Source organism: Drosophila grimshawi, unplaced genomic scaffold (genome assembly GCF_018153295.1).
Source record: "Drosophila grimshawi isolate 15287-2541.00 unplaced genomic scaffold, ASM1815329v1 contig_1006, whole genome shotgun sequence".
NCBI classification, from domain to species: Eukaryota; Metazoa; Arthropoda; class Insecta; order Diptera; family Drosophilidae; genus Drosophila; species Drosophila grimshawi.
In genome coordinates this window covers 1,865,169-1,886,999 of record NW_025062489.1, presented here as the reverse complement: position 1 = coordinate 1,886,999, position 21,831 = coordinate 1,865,169, and the positions used below count along the sequence as shown (strand labels likewise).

At 39.5% G+C, this 21,831-nt stretch overlaps 2 protein-coding genes across 2 annotated transcripts; both read left to right on the top strand.

Moving 5' to 3' along the window:
- Window positions 1-8,605: 8,605 nt before the first annotated feature.
- Window positions 8,606-14,025, top strand: LOC6565372 (syntaxin-4). Its single transcript, XM_001991032.3, has 7 exons — window positions 8,606-9,344; window positions 10,782-10,973; window positions 12,931-13,024; window positions 13,108-13,350; window positions 13,424-13,497; window positions 13,559-13,807; window positions 13,881-14,025. Exons 1-7 carry the CDS (start codon window positions 9,312-9,314, stop codon window positions 13,950-13,952), a joined length of 957 nt encoding a protein of 318 aa, XP_001991068.1. The 5' UTR covers window positions 8,606-9,311; the 3' UTR covers window positions 13,953-14,025.
- Window positions 14,026-14,609: 584 nt separating this feature from the next.
- LOC6564845 (protein cramped) lies at window positions 14,610-20,513 on the top strand. Its single transcript, XM_001991031.2, has 7 exons — window positions 14,610-14,692; window positions 14,878-15,472; window positions 15,532-15,735; window positions 16,856-18,459; window positions 18,530-18,956; window positions 20,047-20,198; window positions 20,288-20,513. The coding sequence occupies exons 2-7, from the start codon at window positions 14,923-14,925 to the stop codon at window positions 20,387-20,389; spliced, it is 3,039 nt and encodes a 1,012-aa protein (XP_001991067.1). The 5' UTR covers window positions 14,610-14,692; window positions 14,878-14,922; the 3' UTR covers window positions 20,390-20,513.
- Window positions 20,514-21,831: the final 1,318 nt, after the last annotated feature.

Sequence of the window (21,831 nt, the reverse complement as noted above, 5' to 3'; positions counted from 1 at the left end):
CATTTTTATCAGAAAAACACACGCACACACACACACACAAACTTTAATTTTCCAACAAAAAAAAAAAACATTACCAAAATTTGTGCAGGGTGGGAAGGGCAGATTGAGTGTAAACCTATTATAGAAATTACCAACGAATTGAACCGAAGACCATGAACCTGACCGAAAGGCCAATCCGCAGGTCAATTCAATTACTAACATTTGCCATTCCCCATTCCCGCGCGAGGGTTGCTACACGAATTTACATATATGTACCAGTTTTGGTGTAATTAAAGGGAGCTCAGTTAAAAGACTAAATTTCATATTTCTTTAAATTACTTAAATTTGTTTGTGCTAGTTTCGATCTAGACAACTTTTAAGAAAGCGTAATGGAATATTTTCTTTTTAAACTTCTTCAGCAGGGATTTGTTTTCAAAGTTCAAAGTTTTTCATCGTGGAGGATTTAAGAGGATTTCTAAGAATTTGTTTTTCATGATATTTTACGAGGCGACACAACATTCTACATATATAATTTTAATTCGATTCCTGCTCAGGCAAGTCGGAACCAAAACCAGAACCTGAACCGAAATAAAAAAATATATATTTTTTAAGTATCAATTACCTGAACCAGTATAATAAATACCTAAAAAAAAAAAAAAATGGAACAACCTCACAGCCGTAAATGCAATAAGAGGCAGGTTGACACGTAGCCTTTATTTAAACCGTTATTTATTACTATAGCTTGCAAATACACATCAGCTTACGTATTTATTCTTAAACATTTTCTAACCCTGAACTTTTCTATACTTGTTGCTCGCATCTCGTTGCCTGTGGCTGGACCATGTAATTTAGGGCATATATATTTCGGCTGTAAATATTTAATGCATACGACTAGTCATTTTCAAAAGAAAAAAAGAAAAGAAACCTTGAGCACTGTACACACACACACACACAAACACACACACACACACATGGCATAGAAATAAAGCAGCCCTTGTTCTAGGCCAGCGATGTTATTATTGTTATTAAATTTTACTGGCCATAACTGTTGCTGGCAAGACAAATTAGTGAGGGGCTAGGCTAGGAGGTGGGATTCGGTTTCGGATTTGGTTTTGGATGGTGGTTGGAGGTTGGAGGTTGGAGATTGCAGATTGGAAGTGGACGAGGAGTGTGTCCTCCTTTGGCTGGACGACTAGCCCTATTCTGCCATTTTACGCACAGCGTTTTAATGTTGTGTTTGTGTGCTCATCAATATTTATTGGGGTTCGAGTACGTGAGCCGCACACAATAAGCGCTAGGGCTTTCTATACAAACACTACCACCACTTCCACACCACCCCCCATAGCCACAGGTTCGAACATTTTGTGCAAATATTTTTATTTCTATTTGTGTTATTGTTAGTACGGTAGCATCTGATATATTACAGGCTTTGGCCCCGGGAGTTGCGCAGTTTGTTATTTACTATTCAAAAACTTCAATTACCGCAAAGTAGCCGCCGGTTGCGTTAATCGCCAGCGCAACCAACTCAACCTATCCCCCACCCACCCACCCACCCACACACATACACACACACACACACACACCCCAATCCCATACAGTTGCTTATAATGCTGATTAACGTTTTATTTACACATAAATAAAGGTAAAGTGTATTGGTTATTAAGTCATTTTCCATTTATCGTCCATTGTTTGCGAGTTTATATATATAGAAGCAACAGGAATAAGGATAGCAAATAAATACTGGTAATTTAATCCGATTTTTGTTGTAGACTTGTGTGCCTCGTTTGCCACAGCCCCCCACCTTTCCGACAATGGGGCATGGGTAAGTTATTCAAGCGGCTCAAATTTCATAAATAAATTAATGCCATATTATGAATTCGAAAATTGCAGACTGTGGATGAGATGCACATTGGAAATTAAGGCACTTAAAAAATCAACTATAATCCAACTTGTAAAACCAGAAGCGGAACTGCAACTTTACGAATTGAAGTTCAGAATCGCAACCCTGATTGAAAGTTTTTTTAAATGCTAAGAAATGTGAAATAAAATGAGTCGGCAAATCACATAATAAATATTCGCATGTTTAAAATTTATTATAGACAGACTCTTTTTCAGCAAAGTAAAGCTTGTTACTTTACCCGAAACATACTAAAAATAATTCGTTTTTAATGATTTTTTATGTATCGTAAAAAAGCTGATGAACTTATTTTTCAGTGTACAGTTTAATAAAAAAAAAAAAACAAGATAGAACCTTGCAATCGGGCGTAACCGGCTGGGAAATACTTTGATACCATAAGTTAGCGCAGCGGATAACAAGTATCAAAGAACAGGGTGGCTGTAGCCAAGAAGTACTGTCCAAGTTTGCCTTTCAAATGGTAACCGTAGCTCTTAAACTACGGATATGGGATTTTGGAATTTTTGGAGGCGGTCGTGGGGGTGGCCGAACAAGTTATTATAGAAGGTTCCTAGCAATCTTCCTTCCAAGTTCGGTAACTGTAAATTGCGGGAGATATGGAATTCTGTGAATTTTGGAGGCGGAAGTGGGCGTGGCCAACAAAATGTTCTAGTACGATTTTAGTAATCTGCCTTCCAAGTTTGGTAACTACAGCACTTCAATTGCGGAAGATATAGGTTTTTATCGTTTTTGGGGGTAGGTGTAGGCGTGGTCTATGCCGATCCTTGGAGAAGGTTACCAGCAAGTTACCGTCCAAGTTTGCTTACTCTATCTTTAGAATTGTTGAAGATAGGCGAGTTTATCGATTTACACTTTCCGCAATACCGGCATTAGGGATTATGGCCGTAGGTGGGGGCGTGGCCATAAAAATATGTTAACGGTTCTTAAAGGCGGCTACCAGTAACATACCTACCTAATTTGACATCTCTAATTTATTTCGATTAAAGTATTAAATGAATGGATATCTTTTATTAAGTACACCTATTTGGTACAACATTTGAGATTCTTCACATCATCTCTACCAATCAGTAACTGGAAAAAAGGACATTTGTTTTTGTAATACAAACGGATGCATTTAGTATTATGCGAGCAACGTTCCTATTATAGTGAATACCGATCCGATTCCAAGCTTCAGCAAAATAACTTTAAAACTCTGCAAGAGTATGCAGATCATAAATCCGCATCTTGTAAAACGCTGACCGACCACAAACTTACGTATAAAGTCCTCAAAAGGCGATTTGCAGTGAAATTTAAGTGGCTTCAGGTGTCTGGTTGTGTGTGTGTGTGTGTGTGTGTGTGTGTGTCTGTGTGTGTGTGTGTGTGTCTGTGTGTGAAGCAGATGCTCTAATGCTGTTTTGCTTTTACGGCTGTCAACACTTGCAGCACACACATGCACACACACACACACACTCAGTTGAAGGCCTTAGCATGGTGACATGCGTGTCCTTGGCCGGCTGACTGACTGACTGACTGACTGAGGGCCGATGGCAGCTTGATTACAAAACTAAGCCGTTTACAGAGACAGACAGTGAGAGACAGAGAGAGAGAGATAGAGAGTAAGGGAGAGAGGGAGGGAGGGAGAGAGAGAGAGCAGAGCGGTTAGCTTTATACAATCAGCTCGATGGCAGTGACAGGCAGCTAAAGGACAGCCAGAGGACAGCTGAGGACAGGCGCAGGACACGCCAAAGGGAAGAAGGAGAACATCATTGCATACTGATTGCCAGGCGCTCGAACAAAATAATGCAAATTATTATTATGTATGTGTGTGTGTGTATTTATTTTTTTTGCATAAATATATAAGCAGCAGATATGGGCAGGCAGGCAGGTTGTCGTCTGCCGTCGCCTGCCAGCTCTGCGATGCCGACCGCCTGCCTGCCTCAGTGCCTTCAAAATGAATTGAGGAGCTGATGCGTACCAGCAGCATACATCCGCTAAATAAACGGTTCCAAAGCCATTGCCATTGTTGCGATTGGTTGTGCAAAAAATTCGCTTCGCTTTATTATAAACAAATAGCTGAGATGCGAGATGCAGTAATGCAGCCACTCGCAGTCCATCCATCCAGCCACCTCGATCGCTGTAACAAGGACACGCTCGCGATTCCGCGGAAGCGGGAGACGCGTCTATGAGCGCCAAGCAGACGGATGCGCATACCAGGACGCAGGATGCCGCTGGATGTGGCTGCTCACATTGCTGGTGCAGCCAGGCAGCGAAATATTGTCGCTTGCAATAAATGCCAAGCATCCGCTGTGCCAGCGACAAGGACGCCAACGACGACGACCGCCATTATGGCAGTGGCACCATTTTGTTTTTTTTTTTTTTTTTTGCATCTATCCCACTCAGCGCCGTACCGTACCGCCCCGCCCCGCCCGGCCACCCACATTTACGCAAACCAAATAACGCGAATGCGATAAATAATGCAACTTGGCAATTGGCGTTGCCATTGCGGCTGCCTCTGTTTTTTATGCCTTTCGGATGGTTGGCAACGCCAACGTGCTTTAAGCCGTGCCACATAGCATCCGACTGCACTTTAACGGTGTACTATCGACCCCTCTCCCAAAACGGATGCGGCAACTTGATAATCTGTTTCTGCGGCGCTGATTTCACGTTAAGTTCATCTACGAGTGGATTCTTTCAACACATGTGTCCCATATAAATTGTTATTTGCGTTTGCCAGAGCAGCGCGGAGGCAATCATTGCGATCAAGATTACTCTGTACTTTGAATAAAAAAGAAATAGTAAATAAATGTGTCCATTTTGCCTTTCAATACGCTTATAATGTCTTAAAACAATAGTTGCAGATTTCAATGTCGTCTCAATAATGTGTATTTATTGTGATATTAAAATTGTATTATATTTGTCTTATTCTCTCTCTCTCTCTCTCTCTCTCTATGTCTCTCTCCATCCCTCCATATTTTCTTAGCTACATGGCTCTCCCTAACCGTTTCGCCCTCTTACTTCCTATCTTTTAATCTCTCTCTGTCTCTCTCCAACTTAGTCTCTCTTTCTAGCTCTGTCTCCATCTATCTCTCACTCTTTTCCCGCTTTCTTAGTCTTCATACACATAGATACATATATCTGCTCATAACTCGTTATATCCCCGACTTTACACTAAGTATCCATGCGATTTTCATGACCTCAAGTAGGGCTTATAGATTTGTACGTTTGTTTGTCTGTTAAACAGAATGTTCCTCAAAACATATTATATTTATAGTGTCTGAATAAATTGGCTTCCTTATGGTGTTTCCATCTTTAGAGTTCGAGCCATGATTAGAAAACATTTGGTTTTTGGAAATTGATCCAGTTTCGATAATTCGATGATTCTTGACAAAGTGAAGTTTTCTTAAATAATACCCTTTTCGCCAATTTTCAATGCAGGGTATACAAAGAGGAGGGGAAAGTTGAGGTTGGTCCTTAAATTGTCTACTACCATCAATTTGATATGCATGAGCCTGGTCACTCTAACACCTCAACACTTCAACTGCATAACACCATCCCTCTCGTCACTCGTCATCACCGTCAGCATCATCATCAGCTTTATCAACACACTCAGAAGCGCTATTGTCGCCTATTTTGTTGCTGGCTTATACAAACTGCTGTTTAATTAAAACATCAACTGAGGCATAAGGCAATGAATAATTCACATCATTATGACGTTGATGATAGCCACATGTGTGCATGTGTGTATGCATCACTGCACGACCTGGCAAAAACACAGCAAGTGCGACAGGGACAGACAGGGGGAGGGAGATGGAGAGAGGGAGGGAAGGAGATTCCTTGCAGCGAGCACAGACGAAGCGTCGCCTGTGACTTTTATGGAAATTTCAAGGTACTTCTACTATAAAAAATGATGCATAGTTTTGGGCGCGTGTTCAAATTTATGTCGCTTCCATATTGAACGCAAGGCTGCAAAACCAAACCAATTCAACTGTCTCACACACACACACACACACACACACACACACACACAAGCGTAGACACACGCCTTAAAGGCTTTAAAAGCAATTTGTGTGCATTTTTTGGTGGCACTAGAAGCAAAAAAGAAGGAAAAAACACATTTTTATTTTATTATTTTATTCCTTGCCATTTATGCCAGTGTGCCATTTATAGTTTTGCGCGTGCGAATTTAATCAAAAGTCAAAAACACCGCACACACGGCCAGGATGTGCCCGGTGCGTGTGTGTGCGTATGCATGCATGTGTGTTGACCCACATAAGAGCAAACACCAGCAAATATCTGCGAGCGATGCGAGCGACGAGCACAAAAAGACTCATCAAAAACTCATAAATTTGCAATTTTCGACACATGACAAAATAAATTGTAAACAATGCTTCCCTAAAGCATGAAGCCGAGAACAACAACAACAACAGCAACAACAACAAGCACAACCTGAATAACAACACACACACAGAAAAAAAAAAAAACAAAACAAAGGCTGTCCACACGGCGTATACAAATATTTTTGAAATGATGCCATGCGTTGAAGAGCCGATGAAGCTAGTGTTGAAGCTCATTTTTGTGATAAAACTGATGCCAAAAGCTGATGCTGATGCTGATGCTGATGCCGATGCTGTAGGCGAAGCGGAAACTGCCAGCGATACTCAAACTGAAGTCAGAACATAGAGAATTTGTAATCAGCCGCTATCAAGGAGTGCATCAGTTGAACTGTATTAAAACAATAATTTATGTATGTGAGTAGGTGAACAAAAAACATACTACGCCTAAGGATTACTTAGCTCAGAGGTTTGATTTAATCGAACTCCAATTTAGATAGTAAGTTCTCTCCATTTGTGGACACGTCTATTGGTAGACCCTATACGACTTTAGTAGCTTTAGTCTACGCTTTAAGGCATTTTTATCACTTTACTAACGGCGAACTCAAAAATGAGTTCGAAACGCACATCAAGAGAGAATTGAGCGGTCCTTAAATATATCTCGAATTAAGTATCCACAGTTCTAGTAAATAATTATTGCGAATACTTAATTCGAGTAAATCATAATAGTATAAACTGAATTTGAGATGATTTCATCTTAAGTAGAAACGGTGCGAATCTTTGCAACTATTGCAATTCAAATCAATTGTATTTAATTTAAACAATTTGAAGGGTGCTGGAATAAAGATAAGCATCGCCTATATTACAAGTTAAGCCTACTCTCTCTTTGTCTTGCTCTCTCTCTCTCTCTCTCCCTCTCTCTCTCTCTCTCACTCTCTCTCTCTCTCTCACTCTCTCTCTCTCTCTTTCCACTTTATTTCTTTCTTTCTCTCAAAAAGTGTGCTTTCAGTTCATAATCAGCTTTTCGAGGGTTTTTTGTTTTTGTTATATTTTGCTTGTGCCGCCTGAGTCACGCCTCTATAAATAAAGCGAGTAGCAGTTATGTGTATAAGAGTACATGCATACGTATATGCTTGTATATACATCTTGCATACCGAGTTTAGCCTCATATTTAAACCGATTTTCTTTCAAGCATTCAACATTCAGCGGAGTTCAACGGCGCGTCATTTCGTCTTTGCGCTGATAAATCAAAGTTTCGATTGTACGACTCAAAGACGGGGACACAGGCACCAACACCCACATCCACACCCACACTCACACTCGCACTCACACTCATATTCATGCAATTGGGTACTCTAAGGCATATAAGAGCTCGGACATTCTGTTCAAGCGATGTATGCCTCATATATATCCATACACAGATATGTATGTACGCATTTATTTCACTTTTATTATGAGATACATCTATTAAGTAACAATAAATTCCATTTGTAAGGCACTTCAAATGTACATTGATATATATATATATATATACTATTTATATGTACTTACGTACATATTTACATATGTATGTTGTTGTATGTGTGGCTGTGCATGCTTTATTACTCGATATCAATTTGCTCCTCACACCGTTCCATTGGCGTAATTGGAATGCATTGAAATGTGAATTGAACAGCAAGTCAAGTCGTGTGCTTTTTGCTGGCAATTTGAGAACGAGAATGAGAATGGGAAGGAGAAATATAAATTTGCAACGACGCGCCGTTGCTGCCGACATCAGCGTCGGCGTCGACGACAAGCTTATGAGCATTTTGCAACCGCAAGAACAAAAACAACTGGGGAAAAAGCAATAGGCAAAAAGTTCTACTAATTAGCGCAAGTGACTTTTGGAACCGTTGCCGTTGCCGATGCCGTCGCTGCCGTCGACGTCGGCGTCGCTACCTTCAATTGAACGGCATCGTCATCAGCGTCGTCGTCGTCGTCGTCGTCGTCGTAGTCGTCGTTGTTGGAATCGCTAAAAGTTATACTTGTAAAAATATAAACAGAGGCAATTAACACATATATCATAGAGCGTCGCAACCGGTTCAATTTCTAGAACAGCCCCCCAAAAAGTGCACAGAGACAGACAAACAGACAACTAACTTACACATAATACATAACTTAATCTCTATAAATGTGTGTGTCTGTTTGTATTATGTACGTATGTACATGTGCATGTATGTGTGTGTGTGTGTGTGTGTGTGCTAATCTTTAAATTGAAAGAAATCTCAGCTGGCAGCTTCTAAAGCGGAGGAGCTGTATGGCATGTATTTTGCGACCGGCGCTTTCAGTTCAAAGGCAACGTGCGGCGCGGAGAGATCTGAGTTATAAATAAAAGAAATTACAAAAATTATAATTATTAAAAAGCTTGTTGTAGTAAACGAAACGAATAATTATTGCCGCTCTCTTTTTACAATATATGTATTTTTTTTTTGTTCGCATAGTAATCGAATGGACGTCGATACAATAATGACAAAGTGCAGCCACCAAAAGCCACTGCAAATACACATTCAAATACAAATACAAATATATAAATACAAATGCTAATGCTTTAAATGTGATAAGGCAAAGCTCACGCAAACACACACCACAACAACAACAACGAGACTAACAAACCTACACAAACACAAGGGCAACGCGAAATATTAGGGCGATATCACCGTTACTTATCTTCTTTCATATCGCTCTTTATCTCTCACTCTCTCTCTCTCTCTCTCGTATGCGGGAACGCCACTCTCTCGCGCGTAACTGTTCCGTTGCTGGCAGAAAAAAAAGCATACGCACAGTTAAGCACAGCTGCTGACGTCGTGCAAGTGTCAAAAAAACTCAAGAAGAAGAAAAGGAAGAAGAAGAGAGAAAGCAATGCAACAACAATAGCCAAAAGTGCACTCAATCGATTATAAAAAGCAACAAAAACTCGTCGCTTATTTATTTATGTCATAACAAGTGATCCAAAAACAATAAAAAACAAAATATAAATACATTAATGTAACGGTAAAAATTAGCGCTAACCTTAAAGAACAACAATCTGAACACACACACAAACTCATACATACACAGACACAAACACAATGGCCAGAGATAGGCTGCCAGAGCTTTTGCAGGTTAGTTAAAATGAGTTTTCATTTAATTTTATTTTATTTTATATTATAAGGCTTTAACACAAAAAAGCGTCTGAGTATTGGGTTGTGGGAGGTGGTAACGGCATTTGTTACCAATTGTGTGCGATTACAGTATGGCAAAATGCAATAAAATCAATTCCAAAATATATCCTAAAAATTATGATTAAGTGTGCTAAAAAATAAAAGAGTTTAAAAAAATATACAACACTGTAAGAAATTACCCAAAGAACAAATTTCATAAGTACTGTTTTGCGGTGGGATTGTTACCAATAAAATGTTTTTAAGAAATAGCTATTATAAATAACTCAACCTTAAAAAAAAAGAGACATAAATCCAGTCCAGCTATTACACTCAACAGAAATTCAACACTTCAACACTGTTAAAACTCACACCGCTGAACTTCTTAAGCGCATCCTAATTCGAAAACTGGCTTATTAAACAGAGCTCCAAACTTATACTTTTTAAATTAATGATTCTCACTTTCTAGAATAAGAGACCAACTCAGTTCAACTCCCTGTCCACTGCTTCGCTCCGCTAGTTAAGCAAACAACTCCCTCCTAATCAAATTAACACCATCAAATCAATAAATCATTGTTGATTTACATTCAAAATTTAAGTATTTTACTAAATAAACTGATATTATGCATACTTCATAAATTATAATGTCATCCAATTGCCGTTATAATCTGATATGAATTCCTTTCTTTCTGGCGAAACGTTTACTTAAAGCCCAATAATTTTTGCAAATGAGAGAAGAATGTCGACAGCCGACAACATTTTCGGCAAATGTTCCTTGATTTTCCACTGAAGTGATTTCCGCTCTCCTCAATTCAATCGTAGCCCCACTGTGCGTCTTTTGCATTGCTCAAATTTCTTGCATGACTTTTTCAACACTGCGCGACATTCCACGACCCGCATTAACACATTTTAACTCGCCATTTTGGGCGTGGGGAGTTGAAGAAGTGTGGGCTGTGCGAGCTGAGTGTTAAATAATGTATGGTGTGGGGAGTTGGCGTTTATCAGTACCAGTGAGCACCTAGATTGCACGGAGATAAGAGCGATAAAACTTGGACAGACCATACGGGGCTATCCCCAAAACTTACATTGCGAACAGCAGTTAGTTGTATTTTCATTCTGTTGGCCACCTTCTATTCATTATTATTACACACCCAGTTTGCGGCCATTTAGCAGGTGGGTGTGAGAGTAACAGAGATATCGTGCGAGCGGTGCAGTGGATGGAGTGGATGAGTGAGCAGAGAGTAGAGATCACTAACCGAAAACAAATTGAAGCCGCTAGTTATTTTTAGTTTAAGTTGTGTAGGCGTCGCTGTAGCAGCGATGCCAATATAAAAAAAAAAAAACAACAATTCGAACAAGCTTTTATTAACCGATAATGAATTTTTGTTAACTGTTTTGCAGCGCTCGCTGAGCACCAACTCAACGTCATCCTCCTCAAATGGTTCGTTGCTGCTCAGCGTTTATAACGCCACCACCGAAACACTCAGCAACAACAACAATAACAGCAACAACAGCAGCGGTGACAGCAACAATAAGGATCAACGCAGCAAAATGACACAACAGGGCACCAATGTGGATGCTATTCTGAATCCGGTAAGTGTGTGTGCGTGGATAAATATCATATAACGGCCATGGGTCAAAAGTTATGGGATCGAGATATCACACAAAAATATCACCACCTCCAATAAGAGCTCTGTCGTGAAATAGAACATATATAAATTCAATTTGCTTAAAACGTAGAGCAAATTGTATTAATATTTCAATGAGCGCACGAAAATTTAAATTTAGATAAACGTTCTTTCTTGTTTTCTGAGCCAGAAATAACTCAATTAGACTGTTTTGAGATTTTGATTTAAGGTACGATTCTTGTCTTGATGTTTCTTAGACCAAGAACTTAATAACTGCGCATAAAATATTTGAGCATCAAAGTCTTGAGTTTAAAAAATTAAGTTCTCTAATTGGAAACTAGAAAGTTTTACACTTATTTATTTTATCAAGTATGATTTCAAAATAGGAGAAAAACGTTGCTTGAAATATTAAAAACAAAGCCTGAAAGTTGGCTTGTGTGTGTGTGTGCCTAGCCAAATTGTTTATCAATACGTTAACCGGTAACATGAATCAGCGGAGTTGACGTGAACGTCAACGACTGCGTCAGCGTCAGCGTCGGCAGCGACGGCAGCCGCGAATTATTTAACGACAGCGGCAAACCCGTGATAAGCAAAACCTGTGGCTTACAGCAGCCTCGGATGAAGTAAATACATACAGACATATTTTATACATATACTCAAATTTTTGGTAAACAGTAATAGTGAGTTGCCACGCCCACTTTCTGCCCCAAAGAGTAAACTTTTTATCATCAATCTGCAAAATCTGATAAATAACTTCGACTTGTGAATACACTTGCAGAGAGTATTATTACTATAGGAACGCATCTTCGACCTTATAAAGTATATATATTCTTGAGCAGCATCAACAACCAAATCCACTTAGCCTTGTCCGCATGTCTGACCGTTTGACCTGTCTGTTTGACCTGTCTGCCTAAAATCTCGATACTTTAAATTTGGAATAAAAGTTATCGTACATACAGATCACGTTTAATTAATTATATCGATAATTTTTCTTATTTTGAGAATATCTAAACAAATCGATCGATTTCCGATAGCAATAAAATATAAAAAAAAAAACAATTATAAAAAAAATAGGCTTTCAATTGATCATGTTTTTGATTAATTGGTAAAATTTCTTAAGATCGGATAGGAACGAAGATTCATAGTGAACAAACTACTATCAGCAATTCATGAATGAAATAATTTGCACTCTCTCCAGAGTATACACTAGTCCATTTGTACTCATCAATGTTAAACTTTCTTAACCATTTGTTTTAATTAATTTTATTAATCAGTCAATGATTGGGTGGCTTAAAAATCCTATTCCATTCGTGTGTGCGACAAATTCAAATGGAACAGTTCAATAAACAATTTGCATTACTAATGATAAGTGAATTCGATCCATTTTCTTACCAAATTCATATCGCTTTTGATGTACATATGTATGATTTTATTTGTATATTGGACCTCTATAAGTAATCAGAGTAGTCCCTTTAATTTAATCGGATAGAAATACACTGACAGCAAAATATACCATTCTTGTATGCTAATACTTTAAGTTATGTAGTTGTAAGTTGTTGGTAAATATGCAAAGACGTATCAATCTTGTTGAAGTTTTTACAGAAGCTCAATATTATGTCAAAGCATATACAAAACCAATGTGAAAGATATATCTTTAAAATTGTGGTTATTATTACTATTGGTAATCGATTTATATAATATATATAATGTCTCTAGCTATTATGGTCTCTAAAATCGGCTTTTTCAACTAGACAGACAAATGGAGTCGGCTGGATCCACTCACCCGTTGATCCTGATCAAGAATATACATTTATAAATTCCTATGGGGTTAGAGATGCTTCCTTCAACTTAGTACATTAAGCACTTTACATAACATTTACATTTTTTCACTTTGTAATGCGTTTTTCAACACTTAATTGTAGTATTCGGAGATTCGTTATCAATTGTCGCAAATCGCTGCCAATCTGGAGGCCATGGACCGCATGTCGCAGACAATCCATCTGCGCACTTTTAGCGGTATGTACAGTATACACACATACATAGCGAACAGGCGAGTTTTAACTAATTTAATATGATTATAAATAACGGATTTTGTGCAGAGAACGAAATGGATGAGCTGCACAGCAAGAATCTGCGACTGGGCAATCAGCTGATGAACCGATTTAGGGACTTCAAAGCGAATCTGCCGCCAGAGACGGATTATAGCTTGGAGGCGCGTATGAAGCGCACCTTATTCTATGGCCTATACCAGACATACATCAATCTGTGGCAAAAGAACGAGCTATTCCTGCAGAACTATGAGACGAAGGTGAAGAAGAACCTCCGCATTCATTCCAAAATCGGTAAGTTGTATATATCAGAACTAAACGTAAACCATAATACCAATTATCAAATTGATCTCTCCGATTAATATAGTCAATGCGGAGGCGACTGCACAGGAGATTGAGTTGCTCATTGAGAACAAATCGACAAAATTGTTTGTGGACAATGTGAGTGAATGGAACAAATCATAAAATCAGATGTAATCTTATTAGTGGTTGATTTCCATAGATACTTCAAGAGACGGAAAAGGAGAGGCAGACATTGCGAGATCTCATGGATCGCTTCAACGAGCTGCGCAAGTTGGAGAAATCAATTGAAGATGTTCATGCGCTATTCATGCGCATTCAGACACTCGTCATGGAGCAGAGCGAGACGATACAGCGAGTGGAGTTCCATGCAAACCAGGCAACGCTTTTTACAGAAAAGGGTGGTACTGAGCTGGATAAGGCCCAGGATCTTCAAAAGCGGGCTAGAAAGGTGAGCAGTATATTATTTTTGAAGTTCCATTGAAATTGAAAATATTCCTTATCCATGCACTTTTTTATTGCAGAAAAAGATAATGCTCATTGCGATACTCGTCGCCGTAGTGTTAGTACTGCTATTCATCGGTATTTATTTGTGATGCACATAAGCACAAAATATTTTTGTTTATTTTTTTTCTAATCTTTTAAGTCGAATAAAATTAGTTTTGCTAAGCGGTTTAGTGTCTTTATTTTTAAATGCCAATCTCACCACCACCGTGAAGCGCCCGTACAGGGCTGTATTTGGTTGAGCGAATCGTGCCATTGTGAGCAGTTTTGTGGACTAAGTGATGTGGCTTATTCTTCATATCAGCTGATTGTTGTTTCCCAACTATAATCATTGCAATTTTAATGTGTGGACAAATTTAACTATTTGCAAGCTACTAAAATATTATTCAAATAAAATATTATGAAGGCATTGTTAGTTTCCTAAGAAGCAACATTTTTTGCTTGAAAACGATTTACATGCTACTGCTCAAATAGTGCTGTTAAATGTTACCGTTTGCTGTTATGCACAAATAGCTGTTCAGTTACGTTAGCAGTGCATTTAAATTGGATGTCAGCAATAAACGAAAATTTAAATTGATTTTAACTTCGGTTAGATCTCACTCAAATTTAGACATTTAAAATGACTTCAGCGCAATGCAGAGCAACGTATGCGCAAAGTGAGCAACGTAGGCGCAAAATCACCAACAGAATACGACAATGTTATGGTTTTAACAGTATATAATTAGCATAACCCCGACTTAACATAACAGAATAGAAATGCAAAACAATGGAGATAAATAAGAACCAAAACGACAACAAAACATACGCAATTTAAATCATTTCTACATTTTGGGTAAGTGCAAACCACCTGTGGCCAACATAGAACAAGCACAATGGCAAAACGCTAACAAGCGACAACGGCCAAGTGGAAACAACTTTCGTATCCCATTGGCGAGCGCCATTTTTTTGCCTGGCGTCGTGCAAATTTTGCCATTTAGCCGAATGAATCTATGAATCTAAATTGTTGCATCCTTACAGCTGTGCCTGGGGGCGGGTAGCCAGTGTCACTGCCGGTGGCACAAAATGGAAGACAACGGCAGCATGTGTAAGAACGTCAAGATACCAGCCGACGCTGCTGTTGTTGTCAATGCAATCACTGCTCCACCAGCAGCACCAGCACCACCGAATGGCAAAGTTTTACAGATCAAGCAGGCGGCCGGCGGCGTAACTGAGCCGCCGGAGGAGCTCCTCGGCTCAGTGACATCACAGAATTGCCCGGGAACGCGGGCAAGCGCGCGTGTCATACAAAAAATGAAATTGGACCAGACGCGTCCGATGACGCCGCCGCCGGCAGAACGTGAGCCAAGCAAGAAGGATGAGAAGGCTGCCCAGAAGACGCCGTCACAGATGCGTGCCGCTAACAAATCAACCTGGTCGAATGTGGAGCGCAATTGTTTTTTCGATGCACTCAACGAGTTTGGCAAGGATTTCGAAACGATGGCCAATTACATCAACTCCAAATTGAAGCGCCGCAACATGAACAGCGACTACAGCTTTAAGTCCAAGGACCAAGTGCGTCAACATTACTATCAAACATATCACAAAATTGCCAAATACGTTCGCTACTCGGATGGTAAGTAAACCCAAAAAATATGAAATAAGGCAAAACTCATCACACACGTTCACACGTAGAGCTGAGGAAACCCGCCCAGGAGCTGTACACGCTAATTAACTATGGTGAAATGCGACGCAAGCTGCAGTTTATTACCGATAAGCATTTCATGAAACTGAAGCATCTCATCTACCAGGGCCACATCACTGTACGCTGCAAGGGCAAAAATATACGGATCAAGACGCCCTCCTGCAAGGCACTGCGTCGTCTCAATCAGCTCGATGGTAAGTTCTCTTCACTTTTCTTTCCTATGAATACCCGGCTCTAATTCGACATAGCTTCGAGTGAGATTTGCAAAAACCTTTCAAATCGTTGTAATTATTTGATTTCAAAATGTGAAAAATGTGCTTACTCCGATTTGATGTATTTGTAATTATTAAATAAAAAAAAATACGATTTTCTCACGTGCTTCTAAACCGATCTTGGTGAAATTTATACGCAAGCTCAATATTATTTCAATATCTTTTAAATTGTGGTTTTTATACACATGCTCCCACGTCTAACTTTGAAAACACGATTGTTTTTTAGCATGTCGATTCCAATTTTTTCAGTCGCTATAATATAATGATTTGAGATACTTTCTGCTTAACAAACAAACAAACATGAAAATCTATAGGCCCTAAAGAGGTTAAAATTATTTTTGTTTTCTATTTTTTATGTCGGAAGTGTGAATTTTCATGAGTTTCAACTTGATCATAATTATGGAATTACAGTTTTCGAACTCAGATTTTCTACTGCCTTAATGTAGGGATTATGTGAAGGAGTGTCCGATATCTTCCCACACTTATGTAGAAGCAATATCCTTATCTTGTCGTTAACTTGTTGGATCATAACTTGTCTAATTATTTGTGCTATCAGCTTTTTGATATCTTTATTTTCAATAATTAATAACACGAAGTTATTTCACTTTAAAAACTTTATTTAATATATTTAGACTAGAAGCCTGGCTTAGGCTTTTCAACAACACTTTGTTTATTAGAGGTTTGAAACCAATTGCTAAACCTTTTCACGAGATTAACTAACGATCGATCAGCTAGAGTAGCAAAAAACGAATTATAAGCTGCAGACGCCGGCGGCTTAGCGGGCGCGGGAGAGAGAGAGAAAGAGAGCGCTGCACAAAGAGCGCTAAACGCCGGCTGCTGCAGCTGAACTACACTTTAGAGAGTGTGCATATGTACCAACAACTATTTATGTTAAGCCGCACAGGCGACAAATTAAATACATATAGATCATTAATGCGATTGTAACTCGTTGCTGCTGCATTTGTTGCATTTCTTCTCTGCAAGGGTGTTAAGTCTGTGGTAATTCAAATCTAAAGATAACTGATTATTTATTATTATACAGATACGTTGGAGGACATCCGGCTACCCACAAAAATAGAGGTGCTTGTGAGTCCCGCTAATATGGAGGCATTCGGACGAGTGCAGTCATTGGCGCAGAATCCACGGATACGGATCACAGTGCCGCTACACAAGAAGCTGATTAGCTTCATACAATCGTTTCAGTACAAATGGCGCAGCAGTGATGCACGTTTGGCGGAAAAACAACCGCCGCCGCCGCTGCTGAATGGCATACCGGACTCTTCGTCCATTGATTCAGTGCCGGTTGCCGAACCAGCTCTGTGCTTCCTGCCCAAACCCGGTGTGGCGATCCATCGACCGCTGCTCAGTATCACGGCGCATTTGAGCAGCGTCAACATATGCCTAACGGCATATGAGGAGCGTCTCGGCTTCAAGGTGCGCAGCGAGACGCTTGAAAGTACGGCAGCTGCTGCCGCTGCCAGCGCAAAGCGGGCGCGCACCGAAAGCGGCTCTGAGAAACGTTCGCCCGATACCAAAAAACAAAAGCCGCTAACCAGTTCGGTGCACGACAAGTCCCTCAACGAATTAATGATCGAGGGCAGCATCAGCACCACCAGCAACGGCAGCACCAGCAATCATATGAAGCTCGAGAGCAATAGCGGCGACGAGCTAATGAATGAGGAGCTCAGCGAGCTGCTCAATCTAACGATCAATGGCGTCGTCGACTCAACTGCGGTGGGGTCCATTTCAGCTGCTCCTCTTGCCGCTCCACAAGCGATTGCCCTCGCATCAATATCAACAGCAGTTGCAGCACCAGCAGCAGCACCACCAGCATCACAACCAGCACCAGCACCACCACCACAGCCAGCACCAGCGCCGGCGCCGACGCCAACACGTGCCAAACGTAGCGATGCCCCTGGCGCTGGCGGTGGCAAGAATGCCAAAGCGAATGCCGCCGCTGCCGCCGCTCGCAATTTTCGACCACTGCTCAGCGATGATGTGATCAAGCGTATGCGCAAGGGCTGGACAATATCGAGTGCGGCAGACATAACGATCGGTGATCTGTATGTGGTGCTGGGACAGGATGCCAAGCTGGAGCTCGATTATTATTGGTGCGATGTGGAGCTAAGTACGCCAAACATCGACCGTTCATCGATTGCCGTCACCAATAGCAGTAGCACCACAACAACGAGCATTACAACAAACAGCACCGCAGTAACCACAGCCAGCAGTGGCAGCATCCTCACTAACACTAACACCAGCAGCAGCAGCAGTGCAACAAACTCAGCATCAACAGCGCTGCCCTACAATGTCAACGACTGTGATAGCGTGGAACGCGTCAAGGCCATCACAACGGCGACGGTAAGCAATAAGCTGAAGCATCTGCTGCTCATCTCCAATCTCAGTGAGCGTGTGCGGAAGCGTCAATGCAGTTGTGGTCATAGTTGTGATCGCAAACGTGATCTAATCACCAAGGCCCAGTCAGCAGCAGCAGCAGCAGCTGGCAGTGGCTCAGCAGCAGCAACAGCAGCAGCAGCAGTCGCCACAACCACACCGGATGGCAGTGAGATCATCTTTCGTACGCCGATGCTTCCAGTGCGTCGCCCTATGGCCAATATTATTGATCCGGGTCGGCAATTGTCCAAGGTGAGTAGCTGATCTGAATATCTCATCATTGAAATAGATTGTCAAGTGTTCTGCTTTTACACTTTTGCAGCTGACGCGGCAAAAGATGTCGCGTCATGTGCTGGTGCAACGGCTCCTACAGCCCGACTCTGGATCGCAGCCTTATGATCTGCTGAATATGCAAAACGGCCTCTTCGAGCCCATCGAACGCGTCAATAGCAATAGCAGCACTACGATCGTCGCATCTGTATCTTCCAAAAATACCTCCAGAATCATAACCACCGCCAGCAACATCCCGTTCCAAATTAAAAGCGAGCAATGCTACAGCAGCAGCAGCAGCCGCGACAGTGGCAACCAGTATGCCAATATGCCGAGCTTAGATATGCCGAGCTTAGATATGCCAAGTTTAGAAATGACCAGTTCAGACATGCCAACTTTGGCGGACCCAGCTGTGGAACACGCATCATTGCCAGCCACATGCCACGCACTGCCAGATAGCGTCCAAGATGACAGCACCAGTAAGCTGAGCAAATCTATTAGATATTCCCGACATATGCATGATAGACTAGCTTGACTCGAAAATTGAAGTCTTGAAAAAAGTATTGATAAATGTGAAAGATTTGATACATATTCTTACATAAGAATAATGGAATCAACTTAAGCTACTCTTCCATTTGATATATATATACAATTTATAAATCATTTTTATACACTGATGCCATTAAAAGTGGGTAAAAAGTTTGTCATGAACATGTGCAAAAGTATGCAACAGCTAAAAGGAAGCTTCTCCGACACCATAATATGTATAATATATATATATTTATCAGCATCCACAACCAAATCGATTTAGCCATGTCCGTCTGTATTAGGGGTAGAGACTTCAAATTTGGTATATAAGCTTTCGTACCCCACACAAACATCAAGTTTATCTAATATATAATAATACATAAATATCGATATGAATCGTTTTCCGATAACAATAAAGATATAGTCTGCCAGACTATATCCAGACTTGTTATTGTTAAACTACTGTTAAAGATGTTGTTTTGATAGTCAAAGCGCATTTTCAGATTGGCCAGACTACAATTAGCAAGCCAACTACATATTTAAATGGTTCAGTTCAGAGTATTTTTCGATCTCTCTCGACTAGAGCATTCTGACTTGTTCACAAAGCATTTGCCATTTAGAACCTACTTTCTAGTGCCGCATCTCAACTTTTATGAAATACTTTCATTTGAAGCAAAGATATCTCAATTTAATGGGCGACTTGAAGTAAAATCATATTTTGCAAAACAAGAAATCACCAACAATGATAAGAAATATTACAAATTACAATCAATCCCACACAAGCGACACTTGTGTTGTGGCATCGAGTCTTGCAACCTTTAATCCGACAACCCAGAGACGGTCACCTAGTAGCTAAAAGTCCAAGGTCAAGAATCTATATATATATATATATATATTTGTATATTGGCTTAAATAGCATTTCACTTCCTATTACGAACCTATCATTGTGAAAGGAATTCGGCAATTGTTAGTTATGCTGTATTATATTTATTTACCTATCTATTTGCAACTAATATTAATTTCGATTTGTTATTGGCACAGTGCATAGTTTGTTCAATGGCAACGTCAGTCCGAATCATTTGTTGCGCGACTCCACATCTAATTCACGCTGGCTGGATGACAATATCAATGACTTTTCACTGACCAGTCTGCTGGGTCATCTTGATGACATTGATGCCACACGCGACATACTGGTAAGTTCTAAAATAGCAGCAACAAAAGCAAAAGCAGCAGCATCTGTCAGTTGATCGAATAAATAAACAATTATTGGGTTTTTATGCAGGATCCATCATCGAGCCTGTCGGTGATTAGCGAGACCAGCGTCGATTATCGTCACAAGTTTCAGGAAATTTCGGCGCTGCTGCAGCAACAGGAAAAGGATTAGCAACGACTGCACTTAATCTCTTCATGTCACACTTCCTTATAATAAGTCCTCGATTCGTTCATTAATTCGCTTCGAAAAGCAACTGTATTATTATTTATCAGCTTATTGTGGTCATATGCTCACAAAAAAAAAAACAATATATATATATATATTATATATATATATATATTTAATTATTCAATTCCAAAAGCAAAACCTCACCTTTTATCAAAAATGGATATTATTAATTTTAATTGAAAAACTTCAAGTTTACAAGCATTTACATATATAAATATTCAGCCAACGAACCTTCTCATCACGTTTTTTATTAGTACTACATATATGTAATTAACCATAAATACAGTGTCTTACACCTTATTTCGACCAGTGTCGAGCAAAAATTTTAATTTCCTTATATAAGCTTTTATACGGCAAATATGTTACTTTTTTTAAGAATGTTCGAAATAAGCTGTGACATGAATTTTGGATATGTTTTCAGATTTCGACTAATTTTAATTAATTAATTAATATTTTAATAAAAACTAAAGTTTATTTTTCAAACGTGGCTTAACATGAAACAAATTGGCATTTAAACATTTTGCACTTTACATTTTTTGCTAGACACTGGTCGAAATAAGGTGTGAGACACTGTGCGCTCGATATTTATTTTTCATTATTATATATTATTATGTATGCTAAGTATTACAAAAAAGCATTCACATTGTTTTATGTGTTCTTCTCCTAGTTGCCACAAGCACTGAATACTGAAATGCATTAGCCCAGTTTTCCTTCATTTGTTTGTACCAATTTTATTTTTTTTTTATAAAGTTATATTGTAGTTGTAATACAAAATATATACAGACCCAAGAATAAATAACAGTTTATTCTGTATATAAACCTATGGCAACAATGCGTATTTTGTTAGACTGTTAATATGGATAATGATTTATTTAAATGATTTAATTATTTCCAGAGTCGAAGATATTTGAAAAATGTTACACAAGACGTCAAATGCATTTACAAATTACGAATAGAATTATTCAACTCAATAGAATTATATATTTTATTGACGGATTATCATTGTATAGTGAGCAATAAAAACAAATCACAAAATTCTCTGGGAATTTTGCTCACCAAGTAATCTTAGACATGCACAAATACCTACTTAAATTAACCTTTATTTATGTTATCATTTACAAAACATGTCTGTTTATGACTACTTCCATATATATTTGCAGATATCGCTTACATTTCTATCTGGCTCGTGTTTAAACACCCAAACGAACATGTCTGGCAACAACTCGGCGAATAATTTTGAATGGCAATCAGTGCTAGCCAGAGACGGTTGTGTGTATGGAAAAGAAATACAGATCAAATAGAGCAATCTGATAGCTAAATATGATCTGGATTAAATGTATGTATATACTTACGTTACGTGCTTCTTATATATATTCATGTGCACA